Genomic DNA, 11,721 nt, shown 5'->3' with positions numbered 1-11,721 from the left:
GTCCCAGAAAAATCAACCAATAACAGACAAAAATGAAGCACACTTTTAGAGTCTTAGAACTTAACATGTTTTAGATTACAGTTTAAAATAGATAATGGTTTCATAACACTAGCTGAAATCAAATAAGTCTTAAATGTCAGAGAGAATTAGGTAGAGCCTGGCTTTAAATACAGTATAGTCATCACAAAAGTTTTAACTTTGCACTAAAATTACACTGGTAAAAAGAAAAACAGTACAAATATCTAAACATTCTTAAAATAAATGAGTTTAGAGTTTAAAATTATATTAAGACTTGTTTTCAAAGAATATATCATGAACAATTAGGCATAAAGCTTTAAAATTTATGAGGTTTTTGCTTGAAACAATACAAAGTTGTGAGGTTTTTTTGCTTCAGTAACTTTATCTTGTTTTAATAATGGTTAGATATTTTTACTGGAAAACACACACACACAGGCCCATCATAATAGCGATATGTCGATTAGTCTTAAATTGGCAGGTTATATTATTGCAGGTCTTCTTTGTTTTTTTTAATACTGAAAGCACTTCTAGGTTGAAGAGACCACAATGGTGTGTGGAATTATTGATTTTTTTTTTATTACGCATACATTAATGAAAGCATATCTGTGTGACTATGTACTTTATGCCATTAAGAGACAGAAACAATTTGAGCCTGTAAAACGGGACGAGTAATGTTCCAGTTTGATATTGAAGAACGTTCCAATGGCTTGAAATCACATCAAGCTTTAATGCTGAAATGAGAAGATTCTGGATTTCCTGCTAAGAAACGTATGGTAATTCTAAACTCCTGGGATATGGTTACCATGCCATTGCTAAGTAACTGACCACATCACCTCATCGACACATTAAATGACATCATAATGCTCCACAGGAACCATGACATCATTTATTATAGCACAGATGTTCGTGATGATAACTGGACTGAGGTTTTCTATATCTCAACATCAGGACAAAAAGCACATCATATATTTGTTTAGTATTTTCACAGTGCCACAGTCACTTCCAGACGCCAGAGATCTGTGGGATATGGGAATTATGTGCAATGCAAAACTGTTTATACCTCCTTGTTTTAGTGTTGTGATAATGCATTTCATTTCAGCATAATTAACTTGTTTGTTTTCTGTGATTTATGTCGATATTACACATCTGTGAGCATGATTTATGAGAGTAGTCTTTATACAGACTACACCCCTTTTTAAAAAAAAACAACAACTGGTCTGTGTATATAAAAAAGCTGAGCAACCACCATATCTTATTTTGCACAGACTAAGGTGTCGCAGTATAGACTTTTGTAAATTAGTTTTTCTAATGCATCATTCAGTCATATTGTAATCTTCTGTTAATTAACTGTACTATAAAAACTGTAAAAAGTGTTTATTTGTTAACACTTGGTCAAGAATTCTGTGTTTAGTATTGCCTTTATATAGGTTTAAATATTTCTGAATATGGCATGGTGCTTTTATTATTGCCTAAAAAGTGTATGTCAAGTCATGTGGTATGTGACGCTATTCATAAGGGCTGCAATGTCATTAACAGCAAAACAAAGTATGGTAAATAATATTTAGAGGAACTTAAAATCACAAAACGATATATATATACAGTTGTCTTACCTCAATTTGGAGCATTAAACATTTGACAATTGGTATAAAATTTGTCATTGGAATAAAGTACTGTCTGTTTCTTAAATTGGAAGATTTGATTAGAGACAATTTGAGCGGAAAACAGTAGACCTGTTTGTGTGAATTTCGTATTGGAGGAAGTTTCTGACAAAATGGTTAGCTTTAGAATTTCTGAGTACACAGGCAAGTTTAGCTAGCTTTGTTTTGTTCACACAGTGGTCAGTGTGTACAGACCTGACAGTGCAATGTTAGTGTAGTCTTTTCAGAAAGCCCTTTGTTTACATAGGTCCATTGTGTGTATATGTGTGTTGACACTGCATTTCAAATACACTCCTCCTTTGAGCTCATCTCTATGGAGACAAGTTTACTGTATCATGGGAAAGACCTAAATGAATCTTCAGAAATGCATGTAAGATTGTTTGTTTGTATTCATTCGCTACTTTCTGAAGCAGAAAACATTATCTACTTAAAGAAAATCTGAATGAAAATGCGTTAGTTTTGCCATAAGCACAAATACAGTAAGTAAATGTAAAATTGGATCCATGTGAATAACTCTGCCGTTGTATAGGCAGGAGGGGGAGATGTTTCTCAAAGACTCTTTATCTAGTGAAAAATCAGTCCTGACAGCTCACTGAGAGAAGGAGAGATTGTTACAGGGATTGAGATTGAGCGCAGTGTGGCAGCCCCATCTTGAGGATACTGTTGAATACAATAGCTTAATTATGGACAAACTATCTAAATTCAATTTATTAAACACCAAAACAAGATTCAACGTACAACAATTTAGATGAATTAGTGTGTAGGCATAATGCAAATGGGTTTTTGTGTAGTTAATTTTAAGTTGAATTCATTTTAAAATGACTTATTTTAATTGGACGTTTTTATGATTTAATTATTAGGTTTTCATTAAACTCACAAATCCCCCCCCCCCCCCCACCTTCCCCCCTTGCAGTTAATTTGCGAATCCCAGTTTAGGAAACCTAGATGTAATGCAATGTTAAAGCACTGCATGTTATTAATTATAAAAAATTTATATATATGGTACAAGATTATCTTATTCAAATCAATGTGATAAACAAGTTAGGTCAAAAGTGATCTAAAGGTTGTCTGATTATATTACCTAAAATGTGTAATGTAATGGATTATGTGACTAACTACAATTTTTGTCATGTACTTTGGAATCAGTCATGGACTACAATTTGTAAGTAATCTACCCAGCTCTGTGTAGACAACTTCATCGATTATAAAGGAAATTTGTGCAGCATTTAGTGGTTATAGAGGAAGCGCACTCCATTCAGAATGTGAACAAAAGTTGTTTTTTATGCTGCACCACACACACAGTTTCGGGAGTGACATGTGCATGTGCGAAATTGTAATAAGTGAATTGAATCTGGAACCGAGACTGTCGTAAACATGAGCCACAAAAGCTTTTTAGTTTCATCACCAGCGACATAATCATATAAAACAATACATACATAACAATGCAAATGTGTAATGTGTGGCATATTAAAGCTCACACTCACCATTAAAACAGTTGAAGGCAGTGGGTCTCTGGATAAAGTCTTTCCAATGATGGCATTTTGCTACAAAATTTTATTTGTCGTATATATTGCCGAGATCACATCCGCAGATGAGCAAAGTTTTTTTCTTCAGAGTAATCATGACATAAACCTATCTTATATGATTTTATGCATCATGCTACACCCAAATTTCATGCGGTAATCTTATTAAACAAAACTACTTTTTAACACAAAAATATAAATACTGAAAATTGCTGGAGAATTGCCACTCGGTGTTGTATTTGAATAATTAATGAAGTAGGTCTGTTCAAGTTTTGAGTGCTATTTTTAGTAGTCATTTATAATAATAATTCATTACATTTATATAGCGCTTTTCTGCTTTTCTAAGCACTCAAAGCGCTCTACATTGTGAGGGTGGTGTCTCCTCGTCCACCACCAGTGTGCAGCATCCACCTGGATGATGCGACGGCAGCCATAGTGCGCCAGAACGCCCACCACACACCAGCTTACTGGTGGAGAGGAGACAGAGTGATGAAGCCAATCAGTGTAAGGGGATGATTAGGAGGCCATGATGGTCAGAGACCAATGGGGAAATTTGGCCAGGATGCCGAGGTCACACCTCTACTCTTTTCGAAAGACATCCTGGGATTTTTAATGACCACAGAGAGTCAGGACCTCGGTTTAACGTCTCATCCGAAAGACGGTGCTTTTTGACAGTATAGTGTCCCCGTCACTATACTGGGGCGTTAGAACCCACACAGACCGCAGGGTGAGCACCCCCTGCTGGCCTCACTAACACCTCTTCCAACAGCAACCCAGTTTTTCCCAGGAGGTCTCCCATCCAGGTACTGACCAGGCTCAACCCTGCTTAACTTCAGTGGGCAACCGGTCTTGGGCTGCAGGGTGATATGGCTGTGGCATTTATAAATATAATTACAGTACAATTTCCATTTTGTGTACTTTATGCATTAAATTTGTTGTTGTTGTTGTTGTTAAAGGTGCGTTACCCTCCTCTATAGTTCCTATAGTTAGTGTTCCTGTGAGCTAGATGCTGCTGCTGAATACCAGCAGATTCGTAGTTCATTAAAATGTTCATTTTAGGAATTTGATGACTGGCACCTGGTTTCTCACGTACTTCCGTAAAATAATTTTCTCTTTAAAAATGTAGTAAAAGTAAAAGTAAAACTCAAGTTTTAAAGTTGAAATATAGAAAAACTGTACTTAAGGTCAGCAAAGAAATGTTTGTACTTCATTTTTATCCTTCTCTGCCCACAGGCCGTGTCAGACCCTGTTCATTTATACAGAGCACACATGATCCATCTGAGAGACAAAGAGAGACTCATACAGCTATCTGCCTGTATAAAGTACAGTACGAATATTTTTATATGACATTTTTGTATTTGTAGAATCAAATCTTCACACTGACTATTTTATTGAAATAACCCCATTTTTATGTTAGTGCAGCCTGTGGCCACCAGATGGAGGTATTTCATTAAAAACATAATCACTACACAGCCTAGCACTAAGGTTTTATACTGTATAATTGAACCTGTGCACCCACCTTAATAGCCTGTGATCCCTTTCTTCATACTGTGCTTGATAAAGTAAATATAAGATAATATCAGAGTATTTTAACTTCTACTTCCACTCTGCCCATTCATTAGGTAGGTATATCAAATAGAGACAGAACTTTGCAAGAAATGTTTTACGGAAACATGAATCTCTCCAGTGTTTATTGAATATATAATTATTTACATATTTCTCAAAGCACTTTCTCACCTTATTGAGGCAAATTGTTTTCAAAAATAAAAGTCACATTTCAAATTCAGCCAACCAGTTGCAGTCCAGTGGGCGGGGCTAAGGCTACCTGGCTACAGCCTAGACAAACACACACACACACACACACACACACACATGGAAGGGCTTCTGTATTTACCCTTACACACACACACACTGAAATCATTTCCACTCTTCAGGCCATTGTGTCTAGAACAACAGTAACTGGGACGTGGACTGAGACATTGACATCACATCACTCCATTAACCGGTTTAAAGCTGATGCAGAAAACTTGACTGTGCTCTTTATTTATTTCTCCATATTGATCCTTAACATTCTGCATCTTCACTTTGATTGGCTGATAGATTGATTGACTGATATATTTGCAAGAGTGAGGTTATGAACAGTGGTTGTGCAGTTCTCTCGATGATGATGTATAAAATCTAAAGCCGTACCTTTATATCCAGTGACTGATGGGGGAAAGTATATATAGGAGGAAGTCTGAGAACATTTTCATTTTTCAGTTACAGTCTTTATGCAGTCTTTGTTTTAGCTGCATCTGAAGTTCAAGGGTCACAGTTACATCACCGTACCTCACTGAAAAAAAACCCTGACCTTTTGCAACAAAAATGTCATGTTGCCATGGACACACAATACTGCTTTGTTTGGATTTCCAGAGGCACCAATGATTGGTGAGTTGAATTTCTGACCTTTGCTCTGCAAGCTCACAGGTAGGTGGCATTGAATACCGTTCAAGTGTCTAGTTTCCATTGAGGGGTGAATCTGGATCTTTGACCCAGAGGAGCGGTGGTTTTGTTAGGGCTACCTGACCTTCTGTAGTTCCTCTCTGAGCCAGGCTGGTAGCGGCTGACCCAGTCTGTGCAGCAGCTTAGATAATTCAATGTTCTGATCCCTGTAGAATCTGGAGAGAAATGCTCGTGACTAGAAAAGGAAAGAGTTAAAAGAATACATTTTTAGTGTGCAGAACATCTACAGACTTTCGTATAGAATATAGGGGTGAAATGGGACACATTTTCAATTCGGTACGGGTCTTTAGATTTGGCATCATGCACCTGTACTGAACAAATGCAGTGTTGTTTTGACTAACTTAATTTTAAACTCAGTTTTCCCCCTAGCAACTTTCACAAAGGACCGGATATTGTTGGATTAGCTAGCAAGGGCTAGACGATATATAGATTTTGTAAGGTGTCAATTAATTTCAATAGCATTTATATTGATATAATTTGATGTTGTGAGCGAAAAATAACAGACTGAACTGATTCAGGAAAAGCAAACAATTTAAGTTGTCCTAAACAAGAGATGTGCTTTAAGTGCTTCAAACTAACTAAAAGCATACAGTTGAAATGTTCTTGACCTCATGTCAGATGCATGATATGTAATGCTTTTCTAAAGGTGTTTTCCTCAGCACATAGCTTGCGTCTTATGGTTGTATTCTTATCTGTAAATGTTAGAAAGTAACGTATTTCCATTTTACATAAAGATTGGCCCGTGTCTGTTAAACTTGTTAAAAATTACTGCAATAATTCAGGATAAAAAAAAACACATTTTGAGCAAATATTTTGCATCCAAAAATGGAAGCACTTCAGACATCTGTTTAGTAAACCACTGTTTAATAAAAAAGGAAAAACAAAAGGATTGTTTTGGCTGTACCAAAAACATACCAAAATATGACTTAGTACATACTAAACCATAATTTTTGTGTACCATTACACCCCTAATAGTATATATACAATATTATTAAAGGGATAGGTCACAAAAAAATAAAATAAATAAATTACAAAAAAAAAAACCATTTATTCATCCTCATTCCATTTCAAACCTGTAAAACAAGATGTTTTGGGTAATTTCTGTTTTTTTTTTTTTTTGCAACATACAGTGTTGTTTTAAAGTCCACTGACTTTTACAGTGTGGGCAAAAACAGTTCTAAAAACAGTTCAAAACCATTCTTCAAAATATCTTCTTTTGCGTTCATACACTCTCAGAAAAAAAGGTACAATAGCTGTACCTTTAAGGTACCATTATAGACTCTTTAGATACAAACGTGTAGCTTTTGAAAAAGTACCTCCAGAGCGTTTGTACCTTTTTTGTGAGAGTGTAGGTTTGGAATGACACAAGTGTAAATGTAAGATTTTTTTTAGGTGAAAAAATAGAAGAAAAAAATAGAGAAATAAGAAGCGAGAGTCAGAGCTGTTCTGTTGGTATCAGTTATTCAGTACATGAGCTACAGACATGTTAGCTGCTGCAAAATTGAACAGTCAGAGGTCAGAATGAGATTTCTCTCTCTCTGTGACCCATATTACTCAATTATGGCAAACCTCTATAATGCAGCTGTAATCATTAAAGATTAAAGGCTCCATTTTGCTCAGTTTACTGTTGTTAGGTGGTACCTCAGAGTCCATGGGTGGGTATTTGCGGCCCTTGCTCTTCCCCAAACATTTAGTCCTGCCCCCTTCCAACAGCTGACACCAAAAACCCTTCTGAGGATCAAACCTGTGAACAAAGAGAGAACTATTTACAATTTAAAAGACTTCTTTCCTCAAAAACACCTTTTCAATTTGCATATTCCTTGTAATATACAGGTGCATCTCAAATTAGAATGTCGTGAAAAAGTTAATTTTTTCTTGTAAGTTATTTCAAAAAGTGAAACTTTCATATATTTTAGATTCATTACATGTAAAGTAAAACATTTCAAAAGTTTTTGTTTTAATTTTGATGATTAGAGCTTACAGCTCATGAAAGTCAAAAATCAGCATCTCAAAATATTAGAATATTTACATTTGAGTTTCAATTAATGACCATCTCTACAGTATAAATTCACAAGGAGTGGACTGAAGCTGGAGTCAGTGCATCAAGAGTCACCACGCTCAGACTTCTTCAGGAAAAGGGCTACCAAGCCACTTCTGAACCAGAGACAACGTCAGAAGCGTCTTACCTGGGCTGTGGAGAAAAAAAACTGGACTGTTGCTCAGTGGTCCAAAGTCCTCTTTTCAGATGAAAGTAAATTTTGCATTTCATTTGGAAATCAAGGTCCCAGAGTCTGGAGGAAGAGTGGAGAGGCACAGAATCCATGTTGCTTGAAGTCCAGTGTGAAGTTTCCACAGTCAGTGATGATTTGGGCTGCCATGTCATCTGCTGGTGTTGGTCCACTGTGTTTTCTGAAGTCCACAGTCAACGCAGCCGTCTACCAGGAAATTTTAGAGCACTTCATGCTTCCTTCTGCTGACAAGCTTTATGGAGATGCTGATTTCATTTTCCAGCAGGACTTGGCACCTGCCCACACTACCAAAGGTACCAAAAGCTGGTTCAATGACCATGGTGTTACTGTGCTTGATTGGCCAGCAAACTCGCCTGACCTGAACCCCATAGACAATCTATGGGGTATTTTCAAGAGGAAGATGAGAGACACCAGACCCGACAATGCAGATGACCTGAAGGCCGCTATCAAAGCAACCTGGGCTTCCATTACACCTGAGCAGTGCCACAGGCTGATTGCCTCCATGCCACGCTGCATTGAGGCAGTAATTAAAGCAAAAGGTGCCCCTACCAAGTATTGAGTACATATACAGTAAATGAACATACTTTCCAGAAGGCCAACAATTCACTAAAAATGTTTTTTTTTATTGGTCTTTATGAAGTATTCTAATTTGTTGAGACGAATGTTGAGTGAATTGCCGGGTTTTTGTTAAATGTGAGCCTTAATCATCACAATTAAAAGAACCAAAGGCTTAAACTACTTCAGTCTGTGTGCATTGAATTGATTTAATACATGAGTTTCACAATTTGAGTTGAATTACTGAAATAAATGAACTTTTCCATGACATTCTAATTTATTGAGATGCACCTGTATACTGTATTGAGTTTCTATCCATCAGCCTATATCAAGTCTCTCAATGCCTTTTTGATTTCTACACTCAGAAATGGAGGGAATCTGGAAAACTCCAGAATGTTGTTCAACACACACACACACACACACACACACACACACACACACACACAACAGATCTGACTGACAGATGTCTGCTGTAACCTTGTCTGTCTGTCAGATGAGACATGGCCTAGTTTGATACACATTCAGAAACACATCAGCAATCTCTAACAGCTGTCAGCAAAATGTGATAGAAAGAGAGTATGTGTGTGTGTTAGTGTTCATTCTATGGCAAAGCAGTAAGCAGAGGGTACTTTGAAACATGACCTACAACACATTTGTGACTAATATATATATATATATATATTTTTTACTCTCTCACTGTCATTTTTTGGTCTCACCCAATCCTATTTCTTTTAGCTGCTCTACAGTTTTCTCAGATATTCTGTGTTTAGTCTCAGTCTCAGAAAATACAGAGAGAATAAAGAACATAAGAACCCTGGGCACTTTTATATCCTCAGGGTGATTTATTTTAAAAACTATTATTTTTTTTTTTTTGCTTTATGAGGGTCATATTAAAATTGCCTTGGAAACGTTTTACTTTGCTCTCTTTTTTTTTTTTTTTTTTTAGCAAGGTAGAAATATTTTATTTAAATGCCTTGGTTGCGCCCTTAAAATATTATTGTTATTTCACAAGTGATAATCGAATTAAAAAAATTATAAGTTAGTATATAATAATTTATAGTCATTTAAAAGTTTTATAAAGTCTTATTAAAAATAATATTTAATCATCTGTAATTTTGTCAAATTATCCATTCGAAGCTGATTTGGGAACATTCAGATCACACACTGCTCAGTAAATGAAGATTCTTTATTTATAAATCAAAGCCAGACAGAATGTTTAACAAACATCATTTGGATTCTTTGTGTGGTACAATCAACAAGCACCAGCTAAGGACTGCAGACCAGTGCCTAAAATTGTTTTATTATCGAATTACTGCAAATTTGTATTTTCTTGATTGCGTTTCCGGTGTGTTTTGATGCACAACAGTATGAAAATATAATTTAATTTTGTGTACTTAGGATGAATAAATTGTTAATAAATAAAACATTTAAAATGTCATTTCCATCACTGAATGCTATCAAACACATATGAGATGGATATAACATGGATATAGCACAGTTAGTGGATTTTAGGGCTGCAACAACTAATCGATAAAATCGATTATTATCGATTATGAAAATCATCGACAACGATTCTCATTATCGATTAATCGGGTCTGCCCACAGTGTACGTCCAACTTCAGCTGGTTAGTCAAATTACGGCACTGAATAATGCATTTCTATGGACAAAATGCATCTAAAAATAGTGGAGGAAACAGAATGAGATTCTGCCGGAGAAGCACGTGATCCAAGCTGCCCAAAACATGATAATTCTTTATTTTAAGCTTTAAGTTAATGCATAAGAGTAATGGCTTGCCCTGTCAGGCGCTTTGACAGATGCGTGTGCGTCCTCAGCGCAAAAACGTTCAGTTTACGGTCATATCCTTGTCTATAAATGCCACAAATTCACGCGAGCATTTCCATTTTTGCATAAAGGTCCGTCCTGACAGTCTGTGTTAAGTTTAAAATACCGAATGAGCGCCGGCGCGGCGGGCGCGCGCACGCGCGTCAGACGGACAGAACACAGTAGAGAGGGAGACAATTAATAGGCTTTTCAGCGCAAACATATCCATTGTGCTGAATTATCTGTTGTTGAAAGTTAATTTAAGGTTTAAAAGTCAACATGCAGTGCGAATATTTTATGAGAGTAGGAACTTTAAAGGGATAACAGCGTGTAATTGTCTGTCTGAATATAAACATGAGACGCTCCATAACGGCCTTTTACAGGATAAAGAAATGACGAGGTGACTGTGATCAAAGTAGTTCCTGCAGAACATTACTCTTACCTGTTGGTTAACACTGAGTTTGTGTTTTTATTCGTCTTTATTATTATCTTTATTATTTTAATTTTTAATAGAGGTTTAAACTATATTCAATTTTTACAATGCTTAACAAATTTATGTAAGTTTTTTAACAATGTGTTTATGTAAGGTTTGTGCCACTGCTGCTCTAAAGTAACAGTATTGGTGATAACCAAAATCATTTTTCGGCTTTCTGTACTGGTTAGTACTCCAATATGTGTAAGCTCTTTAGTAACAGTAGTAGGCTATTTTTAATGCTATAATATCATTATTGCTGTTATCTATGAAAGAAAACCAGAGCACTTATTTATTTTTATTTTTTTATTTGAGTATTTTTTTTTCGCGATACCCAATTGCAGTTAAAAAGTACATAAACAATACCAGCAAGAATGCAAGCTGTTATGAGGCCATTTTTTTATTATTATGTCCAATAAATGACAATAACATTTTTAAATTTAAACAAATTTTTGACAAATTTCTAAAATATGTTTTCTCTTTATTATAAGTGGTCTAATAAATTAAGCACTGTATGTTTTCATAGCATTCAGTTGTCACGTTTGTTTGAAGGACATTGGGCAGAATGTGGAATAGTGGTTTTTTTGGTCAATATTTTTTAATCCGATTAATCGATTAATCGAAAGAATAATCGGCCAACTAATCGATTATCAAAATAATCGTTAGTTGCAGCCCTAGTGGATTTTACAGATAAAATTAATTTTCAAAATTAATAAAACTACCCAAGAACCACCTTTAAAAGAGATGAAAGCACCAGAGAGGCAGAGGGAGTGATATGACATATGAGACGAGAGACAGGCAGTGGAACTGCAAAAGACAATTGTGGAAAGACAGAGACTAAAACAATATGAATGAGGAAGTGAAGCCACAAAAAAAAAAAGAAGTGATAGTAACTGAAACTGACAGAAAACAAGAAAAAGTA

At 35.7% G+C, this 11,721-nt stretch overlaps 1 protein-coding gene across 1 annotated transcript in view; it reads right to left on the bottom strand.

Annotated features, from left to right (window-relative positions):
* Window positions 1–4,850: 4,850 nt before the first annotated feature.
* LOC306872506 (bifunctional heparan sulfate N-deacetylase/N-sulfotransferase 4-like) overlaps window positions 4,851–11,721 on the bottom strand; it is a 72,791-nt gene continuing 65,920 nt past the window's right edge. The window contains exons 13-14 of the mRNA XM_079421095.1: window positions 7,343–7,445; window positions 4,851–5,876 (exon numbers count right to left, since the gene is read on the bottom strand). Of these exons, the coding sequence (XP_079277221.1) occupies window positions 5,757–5,876; window positions 7,343–7,445 (223 nt within the window). The 3' untranslated portion in view covers window positions 4,851–5,756. The remainder of the gene's footprint in view (window positions 5,877–7,342; window positions 7,446–11,721) is intronic.

Source organism: Barbus barbus (assembly GCF_936440315.1).
Source record: "Barbus barbus genome assembly, chromosome: 7".
In the NCBI taxonomy this organism is placed as follows: Eukaryota; Metazoa; Chordata; class Actinopteri; order Cypriniformes; family Cyprinidae; genus Barbus; species Barbus barbus.
This window is presented reverse-complemented; position numbering and strand designations above follow the sequence as displayed.